Source organism: Amaranthus tricolor, chromosome 13, assembly GCF_026212465.1.
Source record: "Amaranthus tricolor cultivar Red isolate AtriRed21 chromosome 13, ASM2621246v1, whole genome shotgun sequence".
In the NCBI taxonomy this organism is placed as follows: Eukaryota; Viridiplantae; Streptophyta; class Magnoliopsida; order Caryophyllales; family Amaranthaceae; genus Amaranthus; species Amaranthus tricolor.
The window spans coordinates 9,107,324-9,133,204 of record NC_080059.1 but is presented as its reverse complement, the minus strand read 5'-3'; the positions used below and the strand labels follow the sequence as shown (position 1 = coordinate 9,133,204).

The 25,881-nt window shown below is 34.3% G+C and overlaps 4 protein-coding genes across 4 annotated transcripts; 1 reads left to right on the top strand and 3 right to left on the bottom strand.

Moving 5' to 3' along the window:
• Nucleotides 1-785: 785 nt before the first annotated feature.
• LOC130797665 (uncharacterized) lies at nt 786-3,933 on the top strand. The gene is made up of 2 exons (XM_057660366.1): nt 786-1,302; nt 3,501-3,933. The coding sequence occupies exons 1-2, from the start codon at nt 853-855 to the stop codon at nt 3,672-3,674; spliced, it is 624 nt and encodes a 207-aa protein (XP_057516349.1). The 5' UTR covers nt 786-852; the 3' UTR covers nt 3,675-3,933.
• LOC130797667 (non-specific lipid transfer protein GPI-anchored 10) lies at nt 3,500-6,637 on the bottom strand. The gene is made up of 3 exons (XM_057660368.1): nt 4,772-6,637; nt 4,577-4,648; nt 3,500-4,375 (listed from the first exon to the last, which is right to left on the bottom strand). Exons 1-3 carry the CDS (start codon nt 5,136-5,138, stop codon nt 4,236-4,238), a joined length of 579 nt encoding a protein of 192 aa, XP_057516351.1. The 5' UTR covers nt 5,139-6,637; the 3' UTR covers nt 3,500-4,235.
• A 138-nt stretch (nt 6,638-6,775) lies between these two features.
• On the bottom strand, nt 6,776-8,153 carry LOC130797664 (replication termination factor 2). Its single transcript, XM_057660365.1, has one exon. It carries the CDS (start codon nt 7,966-7,968, stop codon nt 6,880-6,882), a length of 1,089 nt encoding a protein of 362 aa, XP_057516348.1. The 5' UTR covers nt 7,969-8,153; the 3' UTR covers nt 6,776-6,879.
• A 2,322-nt stretch (nt 8,154-10,475) lies between these two features.
• Nucleotides 10,476-24,530, bottom strand: LOC130797663 (CRM-domain containing factor CFM3, chloroplastic/mitochondrial). The gene is made up of 10 exons (XM_057660364.1): nt 23,491-24,530; nt 21,956-22,388; nt 21,743-21,873; nt 17,774-18,118; nt 16,028-16,184; nt 15,626-15,918; nt 15,459-15,518; nt 13,902-13,970; nt 13,394-13,565; nt 10,476-10,817 (listed from the first exon to the last, which is right to left on the bottom strand). Exons 1-9 carry the CDS (start codon nt 24,316-24,318, stop codon nt 13,461-13,463), a joined length of 2,421 nt encoding a protein of 806 aa, XP_057516347.1. The 5' UTR covers nt 24,319-24,530; the 3' UTR covers nt 10,476-10,817; nt 13,394-13,460.
• Nucleotides 24,531-25,881: the final 1,351 nt, after the last annotated feature.

Here is a 25,881-nt window from a genome sequence, read left to right as displayed (position 1 = left end):
TAGAAAGATTTGAAGGAAAAACTCTCATTTATCTTCCTTTCTCTTCCCTTTCATCTTAAACAAATAAGAGTTATTTTCCTTATTTTCCCTTCTCCCTTCCCCATTATTTTCTTTCTTTTCTTTCTAAAGTAGTTATCCAAATATACTGTAAGAGTCAAATTGTTATGAAGGTGCCTCAAAGTCAAATGCAAGAGCGAGTCGTGGTCTATGACTATGAGCATCAGTATTAGCACAAGCCAATGTCAAACTAGATAGCAAGAGTTTATGTTGCATCATCCAACATGTGAGATCTGCCAACCAAGATCAAATTGTTACCTACGAAGCTAACCACAAGACTTATTGACGCATATACTATATATATTGTCATGTCCTCTAACAAGTCACATACCATGCTTAAGTCACGAAAAAAGTCTCTCAAGACTGTCATGCAAAAGATTATACATCCACATTGCCATATTTTCCTTATTCTTTGCTAAACTAAAAAAAAAAGTAATAGGCATCGACATTATCATTAACCCTCTCATAAAACTGTCAAGAATATCAACATATCCAATGACGAATTGCTCATATTATTTGCATTTATTTGTAATATAAAATCTTTAATAAGTAATATCAACCATAAAATATCGATATATTCAAAGAGTTAACATATTTCATTTTTTATAAGCTCAACCAAGACTACACAAACAATTTTATGGGAAATTCTATATACATTTTTAAAATGGTATTTTGGAATTTAATGGTTGTTAATTAAGAACATTATTTTGGGAAAATAAGTTCCATAATAACCATAAGAGAAGCTTGGTGTACCTTATCACTTCTCATCCACTCAAAAAAGAGAAGAGAAGAGAAATGACTCTAACCATTAACAATCCCGTTACTCGTGCCACCCTCACCACCACCACCGGAAACGGCACCGGAACCTCCATAACTCACCATTCAATCTTCGGCCACCGCCATTTCCGTCAATTCCTTCCATCTTCTATTTCTCTCTCCTCAAGGACATCTACATCTACCCTCATCGTCTCCGCCACCGGAAAATTCACTTCTCGAACTGGAAAATTCGATAGCAAGAACAGAAGAACTTCCAATACCACAACCAAAGATGATACTTCTGTTGAAGAAAAGAGTAATATGCTTAAAAACTTTGAGGACGGTGCAGATAATTTTGTAGATTATGTTGATGATGGATTTGTTATGCCTGATTTGCCTGGTGCTGAACCTGACTTCTGGGAAGGATCTAAATGGGATGCTTTTGGTTTTGTTGTTCAATATTTGTGGGCTTTTGGCGTTGTTTTTGCGGTAATCATCTTTTTCTACTTTCTATTAGATTTCTGCTTTGCTTAAACTTTTAATTGTCTATTTTCTACTATTTTTGGTAAGTTTAACAAGTATTTGATTCCCAAAAGAAATTAAGTAATTTTTTACTGATTTCAGGGGGTAGACATTCAGATACTGTCCATTAAAATATGTAGCCATAGATCTCTTTTAAATTTATTTAAGTAATTGACTGGGTACTTTATCTTGATTAATATATTCATGGAGTGCCAATAATATTTAATCAACTGGGTAATTTGTGCCAGTACTTTTGCCCAATATCAGAGATTAGAGAAATGATTAAATATGAAGTGCAAGGATTAATAGAACTATAAGGAGGTTATACATCAACTTATTGGAACATTTTGTTTGGGTAAGGTAAGATGAGGGAAGGAGAGTTGCTGTCAAAAGAACAACTCAACCAAAAGTTTAAGTTGAGGCTTTAAAATATATTATATACTCAAACATACTACATAAGTGCTTTTTCGGCTAGAAGTATAGATGCAACATAAACCCTCTTCGTACTTAGTGTGAAATATTGTACTAGAATTTGAATTTGAGAGGTAGTTGAGATTCGAACCGTGATCTCTTGTCACACTGGTTCTGATATCATATCAAGGAACCAACTCCATCAAAAGTTTAAGCTTATGGTTGAGGCCCCAGAATATGTATATACTCTAACAGTTGCAATGAGAATCAAACTCAATGTTACTTCAAGGGAGACTGTTACATGCATCAATTGAGAGAAGACCCGGTTCTTAACTTGTTGGAACTGAATAGATTCAAGTTCCATTTAGAACTTGTAGTCTTTGAGATGGATCTAAAACAGGATATTGTAAGTTTACTTGTTAGCGCAGACACCATACTAAGTTAAAAAGTAGAACAAATTGTTCCTCATGGTTAGGATGCAAGTCATGCAACTGATTTAACAACTCTATTATTACTGGAACTTGAAGCAAGTTAAGGACATAATAAAAAAATTGTTTAAACAAAATAATAGAGCTAAGAAGCCCTAACTCCCTCCAAATTATGCTGAAACCAACCAATAAGGAAAGCTGACTGAGGTGAAGCTTGCTTCTTGTTGTTTCTTTTGTATGTGACTTGTCGCCAAGTTGCTGTTGGGTCTGCTTGCTTCTGTTGGAAGGACATGTTGATCATTCTCTAGCATAAGTGGAGCACTTTTAATTTCCCATCTTTCAATTAATTTAGCAAAATGATGTTCCATAGTTGACTGGCTATGCCAAAAACGAGCAACAAAAATAGCTTGGACTCTCTGCAATAGACTTGAGAAAACCTATTTATCTTAGCTTGCACTCTTCATGTTGAATAAAATATTTTACCTCACCCCACATAATATGGTAGGTTAGTGTTTAATGGACATATTTTAGAACTTTGGAAGGACGAAGTTCATCCTTAGTTATGAACTATCCTTGTCGGTGTTCTGAGTTGCGTTTTTATTGTATTTTGGTTGAGGTAAGTTGAAATCAGCTCAAAGATCTTCTAAGTTCTAATGTTGAGTATATTTGTCCAAGGTATGGTCTTTTTTAGGAGACACTGGTTTTCTGTAAATTATAGAATAAAGGTGAAGGCTTTATTTCAGGGAGAAATTCTTTGAACCATTATTTTAAATTGAAGTAACTTCACATTTCGTTCATGGCTTCTAAGTTCCTGTCTTTAGTCTGCACTCTTTAGTCTCCAATGTACTTATGAGATTGGAGCCCAGAAGATGGCACTCATAGATGAGATAGCATATAACATGTTTTGGCCGATTGTTATCTTCTTATCAATTTCTTTGTCAAATTGTCAGTCCTACAATTATGTCCCTTAAATCAGTGGGTTAAAAATTTATAATTCTTTGATTTTGTGTTACAATGAACTATATTAAAATGGTTAAAAAAATCTTATTTACGTGAAGTTGCATATAGTTTTTGCTACCAAGGGTCAATCAGAAACAATCTCTGTTATCGTTAATATGGGTACGGTTGCGTACATCCGACCCTTCAAATATCACTTAGGTAGGAACCATTTTATGGTGTTTGGTTAATGGAATATTGTTGATTGTCAGTCTTACAATGTAGATCTATGTGTTGTTTATTCTTTAATTTAGATCATTCAGCTTCAAATTACAGTGCCAAAGTGTATTTGATGTATCAGTACTGACTTAATGTTTGATGGGTCCTTAGCTGGTTGCATGTGGCATTGCTGTGGCTACTTATAACGATGGGGCTACAGATTTTAGAGAAACTTCTGCATACAAGGAATCAGTCCAATCACAGGACCTCTTAGAAGGACCTGAGGCATCCGACACAGACGTATTCGAGTCTAATCCCACCGAGGAGGCTCCAGCTTTGGAATAACGGTCATGTATCGAAACACATTGTTTCAAGTCTAATCCCGCAGAGGAGGCTCCAGCTTTGGGATAGCTGCAACGAATTGGAACAACGTATGTACAACTGGTTTATGTGGGTACACTTATCGATCTATAACACGCACACGTACTGTTTTTGCGCTAAATTTGTCCTGAATCATTGTAATATATAGGCCAATGCTCCCCGTGTAAGAAAAGTGTAAACTTAGAGATTAAAGTTTAGAATGAAAGTTTATTTGCTTCTGCTATGTACCATCTCAAAAGCTATCAAGAATCTTGCAGATTTGTACTTATAGCTTGTCTCCATGGTTGTAGTGTATTGTATCATATATAAACGCAACATCAAAACAAGTAAAAAACGAAGGACCATTCCTGTTTTCGCATAGATGATAATAAGCGTTCATTGAATCAAGACGATATCATGAAACGGACAAAGATATACTATGTTGCTAAACCCCGGCAAACCCTACATGCTACTGCTAAGATAACTAACTACATAATTCCTATCAGAAAACATGGAAATCCTATCCTTCTAGAACCTTCAGTTATATCAAAAGAACTTTTCAAAGAATAGAAAGATCACTGCTGCGACGACTCCCCAGTGACGCCCGACTAGTTTGTTTGCTGAACTCGTACCTAAACCGAACCTCACAGTGCTGGGCCGTGGTGCAACTGCTACAGTTGGTGCCCCTACAAATCAGAAAACTAGTAGTTATCAAACAAGCACACGATTTTGTCCGGCCATAACGACATTTCATTACCCCAACAACATACAGTGACTCGGGTTTAAAGGGGTCAGATGTGCGTAACCTTACCCTTGTTAGTGATAACAAAGAGGTTGGGCCGTTCAGATACTATATGTTGCAACATAGTGAGGTCCAGAAATCGTACCTGCAGAGGCAGAACTCGGACTGTTTCTGAATGAAATCTGAGATGATGGTGATACAGGAGACGCTGATCCGCCTGTCACACAGAATAGAATGCAGATTCGACATTTTAGCTATATAAAAAAAAAACAATTTCTGTAACAATATGATAATGAAGAAGTGCTCAAACATTCGTAAAGTTTAAAAAGCGATACAATACCTGTAGGTGAGCACGTAGAAGGGTCGAGTTGGGGACTACAAATGCCAGGCAATTGAAGAGCGAGGGTCGTGTTGATAGGCAGTGAAGCCAAGGCAGTCCCATCGAGGAAAAGGCAAAGGCAACCTCGCTGTTGATTGTACACCTGAATAAAGTTATTGCAGCACTGTTGTGTTGGATCTGGAGACTGCCCCTGAACAAACGGAGCACATGGAGCCAGTGGAATGAGGCGAGGACCACACTCCGCCATTGTAGGAGGTGAAGAGACATTTGGAGTAAATTGCGATTGGATGAAGTTAACAAAGAACACGAGCAATAACAACCGAGTGATGATGATTTTGGTTAGAAGACATCCAGGGAATATCACCATTTTTTCGAAGTATTTTTTGGTTCTTGTTCACTATCTATGGTGCCAAATTTGGGGTAATATAATGAGAAGGAACTACAAAGGAGAGTCTTGAGTAGCTGAGGACTATGCCTACATGCTTCTTGTGTGTTTCATCTTCATGCATCTCTTATTTTTGTTCTGTCAATAACAAACTTTTACAACTTTGTGATAGTATGTGGCACAACATTAGATGAAAGGGTTAGATGTATGCGATGTTAAATTTATGATAATAAATGAGACCGTTTCCGATTGACTTTTATTAAAATAAACAAGAAATTTCTTCACTATTGTTAAATCAATATGCATGATGTTTTGACCATAACATCTCAATAATCTCAACAAGTAACAACATTCATTGATGAAGTGTGAACCCATGCAAGCTTTGCCTTTTGCTTAGGGAAGGGGAGGTTATGGGAGGGTGGCAAGAATCAAACCAGGATTTTACCTGGGAAAGTGGTACAAGCAATAGTGTAAAAATGAGCTAACGGTCGTCATTGCGGTAACGAAGCGGTGATACGATTATCATAACAGTTAAATATCAACCGAAACCATAAGATATCTCGTGATACGACCTAAAACGTTGGTCTTTTACACTTTTACAACGCGGAGAATATCGGTTCGTTCATTTAATAACCTTTACAACGCTACCGAATGTGATGCGACCTTATTTTTACACTATAGCTTTGAATTTTGAGTTGAAGAGAATAAGAGTTCGTAATTTTTCTTTCGGTAATTCTTATTTAAAATCTTGGATAAAAGGATTTGCACCTTTGAATCAATGCATTTCAAACTGGTGTACAAGTTTTGTAATTTGTATGGATGTTTACTTGATGGTCAAATGGTTAGCACTTGGACTAAACAGATAGCTCATGAAAGCTTTTACACATGTACTGATGTTCCATAAACGCAGGTTCCTGATTTAACTGTTTACTCATGTACTACACATTTATTCCACGAGTGGATCATAAGAACTATTCTACGCTCTAGATTCATGTATCGATCCCTTTGGTTATACATCCTTCGTTCCAAAATACTTGCACCAAACACATTTTTACACAATCCAATGCATTTGTCGGATCACTAATATCTAGAGTTATACATAACTAAAAATTATAGAAATTTGATATCATGAAAATATGCGATGAGACGAATAAAACAAAATCCCACATGACTATGTTTTTTTCTCATATAATAGCCGAAATATATAAATTACCATCGAATGATGAATAGTGCAAAAGGTTCGTTTGGTGCAAGTAATATGGAACAGAGGAAGTATGATCTACGCTCGAATTATAATCCACTAACCTTCTGTAACTTCTCGGTTCAACGTGTGTGTTGCACTAAATAGTTTTCTCCTCCTAAAATAATACCTAAGACAGTTCCTGTACTGCTGTTTTATATGTCTGATCCTCACATTCACTAATCCAGAAGTCAAAAACTTGATTTTGATGGCTCCCAACCAGACAAAATGTGGATAATATACCTTGCATACGGATAAAATCGAATCATTATCACTAGGGTGAAAGGAAATTCATCAATCGCTTGGCTAAACCATGATTCTCCCTCAACATAGTCATATAAGAATTTATGAAAATTGAAATATTGCAAAAAGAACATTAAGCAAGCAAACTTTTGAACCCAAATCACATTGCATACAAATGAACATAACAAAGTCTTGAGACACAAATTTGCAATCAGTTACATCATAAAGAGCAAAAAGAAACTAATTTCGACCTAAAGGCAATGATCTACAAGAATAGGTCTCTTTAAAATCAGATTTCTTGGAAGAAGTAAAAATTGAAGCATAAATTTCCTTATTAGCATTAGGGGGTGCAATATCAACAGCTTTAAATCTCTTAACTGGAGGACCTTTTGAATTTGGAGCAGCATTAGGAAGATTAGGGTTCAGCTTGGGCTTAGTAATACTACCACCATCAATAACATGCTTTTTGCCAATCAATTTATGATCCGAACCTGAATCCAAAGCATCATTGGGTTGTTTGGATTTAGACTTCTTCACCTTACCAGCAGTAGCCTTCTGTTGCTCCTTCAACTGAATCATCCTTTCTCTTAGAATTTCAACCTCCTCATCAGTACCGTTGATGGGAATCTTATCACTTTCTTCAAACTCTTGATGACATACAAGACAGGCAGAAGATTTAACCTCCTTGATGGCCTTGGCACTCAAAACATGCCCACATTTGATTAAGGCGAAAAATTTGTACTTCCCATTGAATTCGAACCCAGAAATTGGGCACTGAAATCCGGAATCGGATGAATCCAAACGAATAGGAATCAAATCCTTCAAACCCTTGATATAAAGCGAAAAGGGTTTAGGCAAACTCTTGGCCAGGAGAGCTTTAACAATGGCTTCCTTGTTGAATAAGTTTCCAAGACGATCAATCACGCACGGCGGCTTCAAGGGTTCGAAAGAAAGGGCACAAGTAGTCCATTTGGATATCCGCTTCTCATTCGGGTCAACTTTATCGGGCTTTTTCTCGGCGTACATGTTAAGGTAGCAATCTCTAGATTCAGCACCAGTAGCGCCGCCATCGCCTCCACCGCCTCGTAGTTTAAAGTGAAGGTTAATAGTTGAAAAAGGGCGGATTTCAGAAGATGCGATAAATGAGGAATCTTCTAGAATTTTTCCATTCAATGAAAGGAATACAAACGCAGATTTTGATGACGAAGAATTAAAGGACGAAAGCAGGGATTTCTTAAGATCGGCCCATGTTTGGTTGGAATTTAGGGTTAGGGCACGATTTGGGATTTGAAGATTAGGGTATCGAATGAAAACCTGCAATTGATCCATTACTTAGTGAATTCGAAATCTCAAATTCTCCAGAAAACAATCTTCAAGGAGAAAGATGAGGATATGAAGCGATGCAGGAAGCTGCAACCTTCCCAAATTATGGAGTAACAATGGGATGGTGGTCGTCTCGGTGTTTGATTGAATTGTGTTGAACAGAACAGAAAGTGTATTGAGAAAAAGACAATTCGTCAAATGTATATTTATATTTATAATTAATAAAGTTGAACCGAGAGACGGTCTATCAGAAATATATTAAATATATAAATTAAATAGTCCACTTAACAAAAATTAAAGAAAAAATAAAATATAAACCACAAAAGTAGCTAGTTTCATGAATTGCTCTTGTTTTCTGTGATTCAAACAACCTCCAAGTAACCAAGTAAAAGTTATTCTATCTTATTTAATTTATCTTAAAAATATATTTAATTATAAAAATTAGTTATAATTAGTAAAAATCAATTACAATTAATATTACAATCAGTAAAAAATCTATTTTAATAAGTAAAAATTAGTTTTATCTGTAAAATTCAATTATAATTTTATAACTAAAAATTAGTTATAATCAATAAATCATTTACAATCAGTTTTTGTTTCAATCAATAAAAATAAGTTAAATTAGAAAAAATCAACTGAAGTAATCGGGACCTAAGTAGCATTTTGACGATGTAGTTGTGGGTTCTTCAATCCATCTTTTTCAGTTTTCCGTTTAAACATGTTGAACAATACAATCATTAGGTTTTTTGGACATTGCATTTTAATTCTTTGGTAAATTGGCTAATATATAGTAGTTTGTGAGACAAATTTGAACGAAAGACAATTACTTAGGTGACATTGTGAAGCAATTTTATTATTTTCTACTCACTTAGACATCCATATGTTCCCCATTGGTCGTTATATCAAAACTTGTTTTTGATTTTAATGAGTATATAAAATCTATTGAATCATAAATCATGTGTCAGTAATTCATAAAAAAAAATCTATTTTTTTAGAACATAGGATAGGCTTTTTGAAAATGGTTTTATTTTATATTTTTGGTCGACTTTTAAAAGGAAAGAAAAATGGAGATTTTATGTACTTTTTGTACAGATTCAATGGAATAATTTATTTTTCTTTTCTATGAAGACAATACCTTAAATTTCTTCTAATTCTTTCTATGGCTCACAATTGGTTTTTCATCTCATTGATGCGCAATTAATTTTTTTGTCATTGGTATTACTTAAATCACCGATGTTGATGTGTTTTTCTCGTCCATTTCTTACCTGCATTATGTGATTTGACTATCACTTCAGATGACTCACAACATTCAAACACCTCCTTTTGTGTGACGTGTTCCTCCACAATGAGGTCCACCAAAAATGACTTTTATCGCTAGAACATTGGTTGAATGATTTTGCTGTTAGTCCTTGTCTAATATGTTGTATATGTTGTTTTAATTTTGAAAAGTGGATCTTTATTGTGTAAGTCCATTCGATTTTGTCAAGTGTATCTAAGCCAATAAGAAAGTGATACAAACTATTTTGTTTAATGATTTGGTTGTATATGATTGGGTTAGACATTCTTCTATCAATTTCTTTCCAAATTGATATGAGTTTGTTATAATATGTTTCTTTAAGTTAGTATCCCATTTTGACGGTGTCTGATTTTACGGTTAGATCAAAAAATTGTAATCCACTATCTTGACTCATTGCTAATCTTTTAACAGAAGCCAACATAATTTTAGGTCACGGGTTCGAATTTCCTTCATCCCTCATTTCTAGTGGAATATTTAAAGCTAGGGATGTGTGTTGCATTCATGATTCTGCCCCAAAGTTTTCGTAAGAGGTGCATTTCACAATATGTAACATATCTTAAGATTTCTACCACCATTTTAAGTTTTTGGCCTAGTTGATTTTCTTGACATAGTATTAGAGCCCGATTCGTTATTGGGTCTTTATAACTGAGCATTTGATATAACTATTGGTTAAAAGGCCTTTAATTGGATGTACTTTCCCATTAGGTTTGTAACCCTTTCTGGTGGTCTAAAAATCGAAAGTCACATAGATAGTATTGAAGTGTTCATTATTGTCCACATGTGAATTATCTCACATCCAATGTATACCACTTTATAAACTTTTAAGTAGTAAATTCTACTATTACCAATTGATTTGGTAGTAAACCTCCTATAAACTTATAAGTAGGTTACCTTTTTCCCTCTTTTTTAAGTTGTCCAATCTTAATTTTTAAATTCTAATTGGGAGAAAATTGCTGGAATCCTAGATAAAGTAATTTGATGGATATGACATTACATAAAATACTTGCCTCATTTAGTGAATTTCAAGGGTATTCATTCTATACAGGTGATGTCATTGGGTGACACCAGACACCGAATCGGATTATTTGATGGACTTTGGCCCGCATGCCCCATGACGGGTTGGTTGGGTTGGGTTGGGTTGATCGAGTTTCAGACTGAACTTAAGAGAGCCCTAATGTCTTTCATTGGGGTCTCTAGGTCCCAAAACAGGTAATTCTTACTATCTCTTTACTCTGTCTCATACTTATATTTTGATAGCAACAATATCAAGAATCAAGATGATAAACTCGCGCATACCAATCTAACGACGGCATAATGACCCCGAATGAAAAGAGCGTTTGTTGGAGAAAAACATAGGCTAATTTATTGCTAATAAAAGAGGACAAGCTAACTAATTTTCATGTCACACTATCAAGGAGATGTACATTAGTAAATCTCCAGGAATGCACACGACAGATCAGGTTACCATAAAGCTGTAGAAGGTTTCCCACGATCATACAGGAACACAATCCTCGTATATACACGTACAAACATCCTGCTCCGCAATCTCCGTGTCATGCTGCAGATTTAAAACAGAAACAACAAAAACGAATCAAAAGAGTGATCTGTAGACAGCAATAATGAACAAATTTGGTTGATCATGGAGTAGAGGGTGTTTCCGGGATTTCTGTAGGGGCGAGGGAGGAGACTACTAGGTTTCTTTTGCCTATAACGAAATATGAAGGTCACCTATATCATGCCCTTGGAGTTTCTCGTTACGACTGCATTCATAAAACTTGAAATAATGTTGGTAGAATACAAAAACTACCCATCAAAAGTATGCATGAAACGATCATACATTTTACAGGATTCTTAACATGTAATCGATAATACTCCCTTCGTTCATGTGATTTTACACTACTAACACGTTTGGTAATCTGCATGAATTGTGATTTTGCCTCATTTTCTCTTTTGGTAAACGTTACCACTTTTTACTCTCAATGTAATCAGTCATACGTAGTATAAGATCGGTACACGAAGAACCGACAGACAGTGCACACTATAATGAATACTTCCACTAGTTACGACTAATCCAAGTAAAATTACCGATTTAGAAGAACTATGTAAAACTAAATTTTTATGTATGCCCTTACATTTAATACAAGTTTTCTCTTCATTGCGGGGGAGTTTTTCTTCAGTTTTCCATGCTTGGAAATAGGACGAGTTTTACATTTTCTATAAGTATCTGTTTACCAGCATCAATTAAATCTTATATAGTTTTTGCACGCCATTCTTACTTCATAATCGCATACTCCTACACAATAGCTCGAATTTGCCCCTACCACCCCCATTCAAACTGCCACCAACTAATTACCTATGTAAATGATATAAATTAACCCACCTCAACTAAATCCTTCCAAAAGTGTTGTTTCATATAGTTTTATTTCAAAATTAGGTTCAAACACTTTTTCGGTTCTAGAGACGGCCACAAGGAAATGGTAGGCAAAATTTGATCTCTATTCCCAGGTTACAGGTATCACAATACATGAAATTACCAATTAAGCTAGTTCGCATCCATTTAGCTTCATAGACATTAAAAATATTTGTGAAAACAATTTTTTTTTTGTAGTCTCCTAGTTCTAGATTTCTCTATTATTTAATAGGCTTCTTAAACCAAGAAATCATTTTCTTTTCATTTTGACAGAATTTCTTATGAAGAAAACATAAATTTTAATAAGCTATAAATCTTCATTCCCTTGTTCATTTCTGTCTTATCTTGACTAGCACCTAAGAGGTTGTGCTAATCTCACACCAAATAACAACATGGCCCACAGAAACCATACAACAATGAACAATGTAGCAGCCTTCATACTTTTGTGAAAATATTTGCTATGTTTACCAGCTTGGCATCCAATATCAGTAAGGCCAATGGTGAATAATGTGATGGTTAATAATGTGCCACAATGGTGAATGGAGTAAGGCCACATACCCTCTTTCCTATCTTCCCTATTCCTTTTCTATTCTCACTTATAACAATGCAATATAAAGGCACTAAAATCTATGTATATTTCATGTAATCAACAAATAATATACTCCAAGTGCCCTAGATTAGTTCTAGAAGGTAAGTTGATGTGTAGTTATCATTTGTTATTTAATTAAGGATACAGATAGTCATGTAACTTTCTTAGTAAGTAGTAGGCATGTGGGCCATAAAAGGAAAGAGAATAGTAAGATAGAAAAAAAAAGATGGGTTAAAGGAGAAAAGTAAGAAATACTAAACAAGTGATTGGTTCATGCCAAAAATAGTAACAATAGAACTAATTTGGGATGAAAGAAAAGGGAAGTGTTATTTAAGAAATAACACAACAGATGAAATAACATCAAAGAGAAATACGGTGTTTTTTAAGAAAAAGGTGGATATTTGGTGATGAATGAAAAGAGAAAAAGAATTGTATGGATAAAATTAAAATAGAGTTAAAATGTATGGTTAAGAGTAAAAGAAAGTTAAAATGTATGATTAAGATTAATAGAAAGTGGTGGGTCGTTGTTCAAATCCAAAAATAAAAAGGATGCAAAATGATTGGGACGAACCTAAATAGCAAATGATGCTAAATGACTGGAACAAAGGGAGTATAATACAAGCTATATTGAAATATGGATTTCAGTAACAAAGTACAATGCATGCACTAACTTTAGTCAGCATTAAATCACTACTCTTTCTTATAGGATTGTGTCTTAAGAGGTTTTTTTAATATACTTTTTTTTTTCAATTTTCTTTTTGCAGATATGGAAACTCAAACTCCATGTCCCCAGTTTCAGTAGTTACTCTAGGGATGTTCAAAACCGGATACCAGATCTATCCGGATCTGAAAATACGGTTTTTCGGATAGCAAAATTCATGATCTGGTTCCGATAAATTATTCCAAATCTGATAACTCGGATCCGGTATTTTTGAACGCCTCTATTTACTACAGGCAAAAAAGAATTCACTAAGTGATAGCATAAAATAAAAATAAATAAAAATAAATAAAAATAAATATAAAAACTCTCAACTACTAAACAATCAGCAACATCAGCTAAGATTTTTAAATGAAAAAGTCGCAGAAGCGATATGCACGGGAACAAAGGAGGCTTAGGCTACAACATTCTGCTTACCTTCATTTGAGACTTCAGCAATGGCGTCTATTTTGACAATTGGTTCCGGAATTCCTCAATGGAAATATTAATCGTAATCTTCATCACTTGAGAAGTCAACAGGATCATTATCTGAAAAATTGGCGTCATCATCTTCCTCGTCACCAAAATCAGAGTAAATCATTGACATACTCTGCAATATAGACAAGAAAACGTAATATAAACATGTGAAAACCTAATGTCACAAGCTAGGCCATCCGTTCTGGAGCTTATTCTGAATAATTTTATCCTCTCCACAATGGCTCACCGTCACATGATTCACTAATCTCATTGCGAATCACGAATCAAAAAAACGAATCATGGTCCGTTTGGGCTATTTTAAGGTCATTTTGAGCGAATCACGAATTCAAAAAGCGAATTAACTTGCGATTTATGTTACATTGATCTGGCTTATCATAAAATTACTCTGACCAAAAGATTAGAAATAAAAGTAATATATGTTCTCATGCTGAAGTGTAAAATGTCTCACTTGGCTTAAATCTGAAATTTGATCAAACTCTAAGCTCGAGGCTTTTCCATCTCCAATTTTACCATCCCCCTGCATATATGTATGAGATTATAGTTAAAAAAAACACATTTATTTGAAAGAAAAAATGACTATCACAATAAATACAAAGTAAAAATGAATGTTCATAAGATGAGTGGCACTAAATTTAGCCCTCCCTCCAATAACAACTATCACTTTCCTTCTATAAACAAAACATGAATGTTAGTGAAATTATTCAAGTAAACTAAAGGAACTGTTTGACTTTTGAGATAAAATTTAGATCAACGTTGGACATATATTTCTATCATTACAGTTCTACGGTCACAATTAAAGTATGCCTAAAAAATCTAAAATTACTTTCTGACACCATTAAAAATTAAAGGGTAAATTCTTTCAAAAAAAAAAAAATTATAGGGTAAATAGACAATAATAAATCAACCTTTGCTTGATTCGCTGAAAATAAACACATATATTATTTATTTTTGAATAAACCCACCAATTGAGTATATTTGCTAAATATAAACCCACCTATTGTTTATAACTATTTTCAAAGTTTCTTTATAAGTCAAGAATTAAGAATAAACAAAAGTTGAATTTATTTTCAGCAATTATACCGAATAGGTAGATTTATTTAAAAATCAACAATAGTTAGGTTTATTTTCAGCGGATCGAGCAAAAATTGGTTTATTTTTAACAATTTCCCCAAAATCAAATTAGCTACACAAGGATCTTCTGATTTTGTAACAAATTGAAGCATGTTTTCTTCTATATCTAATGGTCGAATTAAAGTTTGACACAAAATAAAACTGACATTTAAATTGGAAAACTAACAAGATTTAACCCAACTTCCAAACTTTTTTCTAAGGATGACAACTTGTTACAAGATTACTCTATTCGTCCACAAAATGCATTTTAGTTAATGTTGGACATGCATATTATAAGAACATAGCAGTGAGATCAATCGTGTAAATTTATATGAGGAATCTCAACTTTCAACCTCCTTATAAACTGAAAAAACTTTCAACAAAGATGTCAATGTCCAAGTGTGTACATCGTAATATGATACGAATTTCAGATGGATGAACCAAGAGCAGGAGAAGATCAGTGAGAACGAGGTGACCTCAGTGATCACTTTTTAAGCTAGTAGGAGGCCGTCGTTTGACACCTCTTATGTAGATTCTTGTGGGCTTTATAACCCTACAAACAACCTAGATGGTCTCTTTACTTTTGAAGTTGCATTATACAAAAAATAGTGACGTTCATTGGTTTATGGCACACGCAGTGCATTTTTGTCTACAACGAAAGATCAAAATTCTAAAAAGCAAAAGAGCAATGGCATGCATATATGACAAGCTTAAAACAAATTTATTACAACACAGTCACAGATATATTTGATTAAAGGACAAAGGAAAGACCGATGGAAAGTTGGTGCCATGAGTTCAAAACTCAATGAGAAACAAAATAAAACAAGATTTAGCTCGATCAAGGACCTTAAGAAACTTTGGCCAAGAAATTTTAAATGATGAGATTGATACTTACAATATCCTTCTTCATTTGGTCTATGTTATTCTCCAATTCAGATATGTGTAGACTGAGGGCCTGTAAGAATTCATCATCACATGGAAAACATAGAAAATTAATGATGAAATTTGGGCAGAACTATTGTAATTAGTTAAAAGAACAAAACTATAACAAAAGAATCAAACCTCGTGCCGTTGCAGAGCAATTGATCTTTTTAGTGCTTTTGCCTTTGTTAAAAGATTTCTAGGCCTCAAACTAATAGGCCTCTGATAATTTTTTCCGCGATAATATATGAGAGCATAACCCTTTGGAATACGTTCTACAGCAACCAATATGCCGCCACTCTCATACTCCAGCAATCTTGCTGTTTCTTCCACAAAGGCAAGGGTCTTCTGTTTGGTGATCAACTTGACAAGTTCTCTATGCTTCCAATGTAAATGCATATTTTCAATAACACCATCAAAAATTCCACGGACACCTATAAAATGACAGATACTGTAATTCACGTTTCTATAACAGTGCTCGACTAACTCTGATAATTTGCTAAAAGTAAAATGGACATAATGGAATAACAAGGAAAAGCTCACCAAGAGGCAAATATGCTTTCATTCTTAAGCCAATCCTACGAAATGTAAACCTTTCCTCATCAGTAATTGTTTCCTGGTCATCAGATGGATCAACAGGGATCATTGATGCTTCTATTTTTGCTAATAATCTCTCTGCTCGAATCTTCTTCGACTGAGCCTGGCCATGAATGTAAATTTTTGAAAGTTAAAAATGGTATATTGCTAAAAACAACCATATTATCATCTTTCCTGATTCTATAGGGTATGAAGGTCATAATAATTTTTCCTTAATGACATGGTTGACGCAGTTAGATTCCACATGCTATTCATCTACCGAACTTAGAAACTAGGGCCTAATAATTCTGATAGTCTGATTGACTTTTGTAAGTTAGTAAACTCGATTGAATTTGTAGTATGGATATTATTATAATAATATTATTATCATATTATTCAAAATATATATTGTTATTTTGATCTTGTTCATATTGTTATAAATATATATTGCTACTACTCCCTCCGTCCCATGAATTTGCAACATTCTCCATTTTAGTCCGTCCCACTTAATTTGCATCATTTCTATTTTTTGATGATGGCCCACCACTTTCTTTTAATCTCATCCATACATTTAAGCTCTCTTTTAATTTCATCCACACAATTCATTCTCTCTCTTCATTTATTACCACATCCTTAAAAACTACCCTCTTTCTCTTGGATGCAAATCAAAGAGGACAGAGGAAGTATGTTGTTTTAATTCTTGTTTATATTTTCATGTGACATATTTTATACTTTAGGATGATATTTTAGTAGTCGATTTAATATATTAAATAATTAATTTTGTTAATTAGTTAGTTAGTAACAGGATGTTATTATGTCTATTCAAGGTATCTAACAAAACTAGAATAGACCTTAGTAGCTTAACGCGCCAACATGAACCTCACATCAGTTGTAACTTAACAATGTTAGCAATTAAGAGCCTATTCATAACACAAACAATAGACACTAGTTGTACCAAAGTGTGGAAAAGTGCTTATGCTCATAGAAGAATCGATCAAGCATTTCTTAAGAAACAATCATGGTAATGAGAAAAGAATTACAACATGAAAAAAAATATTTGATAGAAAGTTGAGTATAAGTGTTAAATGACTTGTCAACAGTTATTAGCTAGACTTGAATCAAATGAAATCATCGATGAGCACTCTAACCCAGCAAAAAGAACCATGCATGAAGACAAGGAAACTCTTAAAGTTGAGAGGCAAAAGTGCTACAAAAATTGGGATGAAATGTTGAAATGTATAATGGGTTTTTGCTTATTAGTTCACAAAATATTTGAATTTTCACATTTATCAACCTGCTATGATTTGCATTATTTTCCAATGTCATATTTTGTGAGAGACAAGACCCAATATTTTCACGTGAATAATGAATTACTTATCAAAAAAGTTAACCTCAAGATCAATTAATGTATTCCTTTTATAATTTGTAAAGAAGCTCACTACTTCTAAACCACTGAGAGAACCAATCATGCCATCAATTTGAAGTTCAAAAACTGGCAGTTTAAGAAGATGGAGATGAGATAATCTCCATTTTAAAAAAGCAATGCAGATGTAAAATTCAACTCGAAAATAGATCTTGGAGTTTATGTGACTGTAGAGTGTAGACAACTAAAATAATATGTATATGAATCATCAAAAATGCAATTCTTTGCATCCATTGCAACAGCTTCCAAATTAAATTTAGTCAACTTAAAAGGGGAGATTAGATGCTTACTAGATCTAACTTGTGCTCAATTCGCTTGACTTCTTTCACAGTTCTAGCAGCAGATGCTTCTTCTCTCATCTTTTTTAGTTCTTCAGCTGATATTTCTCTGCCCCACCTTGCTTTGGCTTCATAGAACTCAGCTAAGGTACCAGCAGGAGCATATTCATCATCATCATGAGAGCTACTAGCCTCAAATGATCCAGTTCGTGCATTTTCTTCAGCATCTTGGATCTTCTTAGTAAGTTCCTGTCTTTCTAATACAGCAGCAGCCACACTGCTCGGAAGGAAATCCTTTCCACGATATATAACGATAAAAAACTTGTTTCTCAGCAACAAGGTGCCTCCTGTGAGTGTCTGCAGCACAACCAATGTATTTTTACCAAATTACAAAGACAAACTATCAACAAAATCTTGTCCAAACACTTAATAAAATTTAGCTGCCCGCCACTTTAAGATGACACCAATAAACTAGTTGTGAACTTGTGATCCATTTAGACAATATGCAACACCAAATGGAAGAAATATAGACTAACAAACCACCCTTGGAGGAATGCTCAAAAAAAATCTTTAACCAAAATATTCTTATTAACGATAATATTAGGCAATTTCAGTACTATCTTTGACTGTCCGTAGCAGCAAACACATTGGAAAATGCAGACACATGAAAGATAGTCTGAAATAAAGGGTTCTCTTCGGAAAACTGAAAAAAATTATTGTTATCCAAAACAGAAATGCTAAATACTTTAAATATACATAAACAAGTTGATAAACGAATAAGTCTAGTTTAATCTTTTGGGACTAAGACATTGGCATTTTTGCCGTTCATAAAAACATAAGTCTAGTCCAATACCTATGAAACCTTTAGAATAGGAAAAAAAAAAAAAAAAAAAACAAAAATGGCAAATTGATGAATGAAAAGTTTATACATAGTAAAGGAATCAGGTGGAACTTAAACACACCAAGCGGTTTTAGTTGCTTCTGCACTATATTCATTACAGTGGTCAATGCATCAATTTTGTTGCACCACAACAGCAACTAGCACGGACATATGTTTGTAAGGTTTATCAATTTATCTTGAGCCTTAAGGTGGGGAACAATGGATTTTAAGTCACGAAGGGAAGAGGAAAAAGTTAACAGTGCAAAAGAAGCACTTCTATTTCACTTCATATCAGTCTTGAAATTATTTAGATGACTTGAAACAAACTCTGACTCACCGTCCTTCCATGTACATTGGTAAGTCAGGTCTCAGAGCATCAATAGATAAGAAAACAAGTAAACTTCACTGAGCTTCATCTCCTTGGTAATGCAGTGATTTTTTTTCTATGGTGCTGCTCCCCTAAAATGACTTGTTCCATCAAGCTTATATAAATTAATTCAAATCCTCAGTGTTTCTCAAGTCTCAACAGTGTACTCAGGCCTTGCCCTGGGATTTTGAGAAATTTTTGTTTTCCTCGTAATGTAAGAGATGGATCTTAGCCAAACTCAGTAAATGACACTTTTACCCAAAATTTACAATTGAAATGAATTCGTTTTAATCGAGAAAGGTGGTGTTGTAATTCTGATCCTAAGTTTTAGTACATGAAACGAATATACTTGTTCTGAGCCGATTCCCAAAGTGAGCATTCACTGCCATAAAATAACATTTTTCGGTGGCCACTGCCACCCTCACAGTCATGAGGGGCCCTCAAAATTTTCAGATATCACACTCAGATTAAAATATGAACTCATGATTTATGAAAAAACTCAACTCAACTTTTAGAACACACTTTCCCTGTCATGTACCTTTGGAGAGCACATGTGGCCACTAATATAATCTGGTCATACGAGAATCACACTGCACAACCCACAGAAGGTAAAATCGGGATCCTGCTCTATATCTAGACCATAATGTCCTAGACTAATTGAATTAAATACAAAACTGGAAATAAACTATTAAAAGAGACAAACAGAAATGAAATTATAATATTAAAGATTAAAGGATGATTACAAGCTTGAAAGTAATAAAAGAAAAGATAGAAGTAATTCGAGAAGCTTGAGATCTCCCATGAGTATAAAACCCACCCACTAACGGCCTGCTTGGTTAGTGGTACTAAATGCTGGTAATGGGAATGATTTATAGTGTAAAATTTCATCAAAAGTTCTATGTCATTCCCATGGTGATGAAACTTTGATCACAAAAAAGTCATTTTGTTTACAAATTTCCATTACCATCTAATACTACCTCTTCCAATAGTAATGCATTGGAATTAATTTATGAAGAAAATGAGATGATTGAAGTTGAACAAGCATGGCCATCAAGGTAGCCAAGAGATTTTTAATCCAAAATTACACTAATTTTCATTCCCATTACCACCGTTTATTACCACCTACCAAACGGGCCATAGAATTCTTGCATAATTACGACTCTCTAATTTCCCTTATTTATAATAAAACTACCTCTTAATACTAACTTATTTCTCAAGTCTTCCCTAACATGAAAGTTACCTAAATTACCCTTACGTAAGCCAAATATCCAAAACACCAGTTCATTGCATAATGCAACCATGCAATTTTGGCCACGCTCGTGGTAACAGTGGCAAAACGGCTTTTGTAATCAATTCGGATGGTCTCGTATTTGTCGTGGCCTGTACGCAGCACGATGATGCAGGTGATATATTGCATTATGGTCTAGACACAAGTTTGATATAGCAAAGTGATGTTTTAACTGCCAATTCTCACTGAGAAAAACTTAATTTGACAATCATAACAGCACACATTTCTCTAAAGACAATTGTCATATTAGGAACTTAATACACTCAATTGCTCACCCCGTCCTCAATCCATACTTACTCGGAACGCATGTTGAACCCCGATAGGCGACGTGCTCATGTCGCTTCAAACACATATCAAATGAGATATAGACTAATGTGGAATGCAACCTAATAAGGTGAAGGCCTTGACCCACTTTTCCTGTTTGAATACGCCTATTAGCCGAGAAAATGTTCATTTATCTCCAGCTTTTCCTAGGAGGGCGGAGGTGGCCTCATATCTTTATTATAGCCTTTTCCTATGACCCACTCTTTAACTTTAATTTCTCACACCAAGTTCTACAAGAAGTTATCAGTAATTCCGGCATGCAACTACCACATATAACGTCACTACTATTAGACCTCTCAAACCTGCCCCTTTCAACCTCCACTTAACTTCTGCCTTCAATCAACTTTTATGCAGCAGATTCAATCCCTTTTGTAAGGCTCTCAAAGCAAGGAAAAACACATGCATTGTCACACTGCTCACAATGTACAAGCAAAGACTGTTGCTTCACTAGTCAATTAGAATCCTACTATTCTAAAAGCATCCAGATAGAACACATTCTCAATATTCCATAGCTTACCTCCATCCTTGCATCGTACATGATAACCAGGGCATAAATACACACTGGCAACATAGCATCAGCACCAGCAAATGTTGCACCCTTGCCTGCGAAATAAATGAGACAACATCCTATCTTTGTACTTTGATGCGATTATCCACGTTTGAGTCTTAGGGAAAAAGAAACTATTATTGTTTTCAACTTCTAAACTCTTCGACCATTCAGAAATAAGTTAACAAAGGCTTAGGAGTTCATCAATCTAATGTGTAACATGTTATGAAATGAAACATTACTGTTCTTAACTTGTAAACTCTTCGACCAATCAGGAATAAGTTAACAAAGGCTTAGGAGTTTCAATCTAATGCGTAACATATCATGAAATGAAACATTTCCAACGGTCGAAACTCAAAACCTATGAACAAGGACTTCAAGCATGTAGTTTTTTTCCATAGAAGTAACGGAAGTACAGTCCTTTACCAACAACAGAAAAAGTCACGTGAAAGATTAAAGCATATAGATAGAGATCAATAGAAGCACCAACAACCACAGGCACAATCACACAACACAATTAATAGAAAAAAAAAAGGCAAATAAAGAAAACAAATGACATTAGAAAAGAAGAATGCCTTTAGTTCCTCTGACATGAGCTTATTGTTAGTATTCTGAATTCCACGTTTTACAGCAATCTTTGCCACTAGACTCTTTTCCCATAGCTTAATTATAGCAGCTGCCAAGCCTTGATGATTCCTATTTCTACCTTCACAATCCAGCGTAGTATTGATGTCAAATAACAGAAGGGTAAACAAACAAATTGTAACAGCAGAAGGGAGAGCTAATACCGAGTGCAAAATGACAAGGAAGTGACTTGGCGAGTTTCCGCAAATTGGTCAGTTCAGCATTAGTCAATCCCAAACGCACCCCGGCAGGGAGTAGTCTCAAGGGTGGCTTGAAACCAGGAACTGTTTGAGGAAGCAGATCACCATCAACAGGGAGTACTCCAGTCCCCCACCAATCAAGAAAACGAGGGCCCAAACAATCCAGAAGATCATTGTATTCAGCTTCCTCTGCAGTCAGATTCCTACCGTAATCCATATTTAATTGGGTGGATACGGTTTCTGGAGATGCACCTGCAGCATTTTTGCTATCTGCTACTGCTATATCTACAGAAGCTGTATTTGCCATAGATTTAGAGGATGGCCCATCATAGTTAACTCCCCGATAAACCACCATAACACTTCCAGATCTCCATATAACTAATCCTCCAGTCCGGCACTGTTCAAGAGAATAACAAAAGGAGCATTTTTCATGTTCTAAAGACATAAATTCATCACAAGTACTTCACTAGTATTCTGTAAACTAACTGAAGCACTTAAATGGTTGTTTATTGTAAACTAAGCAAATGAGTGAAAGTAACACTATCCTTTGAAGATGTCAATAACAAATAATTTCAACCAAGTAGAGAATATTGCTACCTACAATTTTGAGCATCTTAAGGTTATAATTGCACTAATTGAGAAGATCGTATAACTACGAATAAGATTTTGAATACCGGTGACTCATTGAAATAAATCACAATCTTACACAGAAAAACAAGAAGATATGACCAGAATTTAATGAGTGGCTCCGATACACAGACACAGAAAAACAAGAAGATATGACCAGCAAATTCAGAAAAATAAGATCACTTGAGAGATAATAAGTTCAATAACATAAAAATAAGGTGATCAAAATGGGGACAATATGATCAAATGCCCAGCAACATCATATGTCCATTTACGAGTCCTTTTTTTTCTGAAATACTTAAACAACATAATAATGAGCTATACATGTAAATACCTTACATCAACATAAATATGACACAAAATTGTCTAAAAAGAAGATCAAGCCATACAAGTCATTTCCACTCACTTAAAGATTCTCTAAGCACCAAAAAACAGAGCCAGTTAATCACTATTATCCTTATTAATTATCTAGATCAATCTTTTATCAAGTAGCACAAACAATACATTGCTAGGATTTTATCTTAATCAACCTGGGCATGAAGTATTAAGCAGATAGCTTCAAGGAACCAACTCAACCGAAAGCTTAAGCTGATGGTTGAGACCTCATAATATGTTATATATTCTAACACGCCCTCTCATACGAGAGCCCTTTTGCAAGAAGTGTGGATGCAAACCTAGCGCGTTATATACTCTTAACACGCTCCCTCATACGAGAGCCTTTGGCTAGAAGTGTGGATGCAGACCTAACGCTGAATATTCCACTTTAAAACGAGGGGTTGTTGAGATTCAAACCTACGACATCTGATATCATGTCAAGGAACCAACTCAACCCTCAGAATATGTTATATACTCAAAGATATAGTTGTGTATACCTCTACAAGAATATGGGCAGTCTTCATATCATGAGCTAAATCTTCATGAAATTTAAGCCTAACCAACTCTGATTTTCTCCATTTATCATGAATATTCTTCAGCACAGCCTGAGTAAGGCCAGCTTTAGGTACATTAACTTTGTCTCTCAAAACCATTCCTTGTCCTCTCAATCTCTTCAACTCAGACTCCTCAATAGTCAATTCAGCCAATGTAGGTGGTTTAACAACCCGTTTCGCCTTCGGTTCACTATCTTTGTACTGCCCAATTTCCCCCATATCTTCCTCCTCCCTCTCCCAAGGCAACAACCCAAAATCAGTTTTGCCCTCTTCAATTAACATAGTATCAGGCCTAACCCAATCCCTCTTCAACAAATCCCCCAATTTCTCATCTTCAAAACCCCTTAAACCACCCTCATCAAATTCACCCATTTCCTCCTCATCATCATCTGATTCCAAACCTAAATTCCTTAATCTATGAACAATCCTCTCAATTGCACTATTCCCTTTATTTTCCAAAGACTTACCCCTTGAAATCGACTCACTACTCGATTTAGCATCAATTGAATTATCAGATGGGTCAATAGAAGGCCACTTCTTGAGCCAAGGAGCAGAAGAAGGGGTTTTTGGAGGGTTTTGGGATGATTTAGAATGTGGGGTTTTGTTGGGTTGTGTAGTTTTGATAGAAGAAAACTTAATTGGAAGTGAAAAAGAATGCTTAGAAGAATTGAAAAAGGAAGAAGGAGAAGAACAACAATGGGTTTTGTGCCATGGCAATTCAGAAAGCTTAGAAGTTGTTAAAGCCATTCTTTGATGGATGTACATGTACATTTCAGATTGTTTAACAAAGTAAAGGTAGTAAAGGTTTCATCATACAAGCATTTATCTTGAAGAATTGCAAAATTTTGAGGGAAGAAAGTGGCAATGGAGAATGCAGTTTCAAGTTGAGGAAGATGATAAGATTGTTGGGTGATTCAACAGCGGGAGATTTTTCTTGTCCGAGTATGCTTTGTTTTAGTTTCTCTAGTAATAAAAGTTTAATGTTATGTTTGGCAAATGAAAGTTTAAACTATTCAAAGGGCGATTGTGCTATTGGTTGGTAAAGGTGTTTATTCGAATCATTCAATTGAGTTAGATGTTTTGAGTCGATTTAAAATCAAATTTTGTATTGATGTTGGATTTTACATAATTGTTAATTTATTTTTGTGGAAGGTATAAGGTTGAATAAAGTCGGGTCATCGAGTTTGTTTTGAATACTTATGGTCGAAGGTTTCAAGCTATTTAGTATATTTTCATAACAGCTAGTCTCTTGAGAGACCGTCTCTTTAAGAGACGTATTTCAAGCTCAATCCATTAAAGATTAATGTTTACTTACTATATTCTTAATGCCTTCTTACATTATCCTTAATGCTTACTTACCGTATTCTTAATACCAACTTTTAATATCTTAAATGTCTACTTATATGATTCTTAATGCCTATTTACAATATTTTAAAAAATATATAATGGGCCGACCCATTTACCCATTTAGAGATGGTCTTAAAAGAGACCGTCTCTCACAAGAATTTGTGTTTTTATAAATCTTGGTCGATTTAATCGGCTAAAAGTATTAGTCTATAATTTTTGTTATAGAGATTAGAGGTTTTTGTGAAAAAAAAAAAGTTTATTTTTACTCTTTAAAGGTAGGCTTTATTATTAAGAAAATTAGCAAAAATGCTTGTCATCTACATCAAGACTTAATTGTTGACTGTTTATTAAAAAAACAATTGGTTTAAAAGCCAAGTAGTTTTTTGTTTTACCTTAAAAGTTTAACTTTTTAATTGGTTTAAAAAGTCATTTATTAAAAACATTTTCTCGTTCTTTAACCAATTAATAGTCATTTACCAAGCACACTTAATGTATATGTGAGGCAATTTTTGTTTAAATGATTAAATGATTCATATTGCCCATCAATTATGAGCTTCATTGGGTAAACAACCGTAATTTACATCAATTTCAAATTATTTGTATGTGACACTATGCTATAGGTTCATCATTTTTATAATTTTATTTTTATTTTTTTATTTTGATTATTTAATTATTTTTATTTTTGTCTTTTTATAATTATTTCAAATAATCGTGATTCACTAAGATATGTAATCAATTATTTACTCGATTCTTATTTGTTTTTCACTCTTTTTAACTTTTTGTTGCTAAACCTTATTTTTCTTACATCTCTCTAACATAAACTCTCTCAACTCATTCAATTAATTATTAAATTTCTTTGAATTAAAAAAAATCATTAATCTCATTATACCTAAAATAATTAATAACATTATTAATATGAATAAATTAATGTTAATAATAACAAAATTAACGATTAATTCCGTTCTAATAAAATAAAGAAAATTGTGC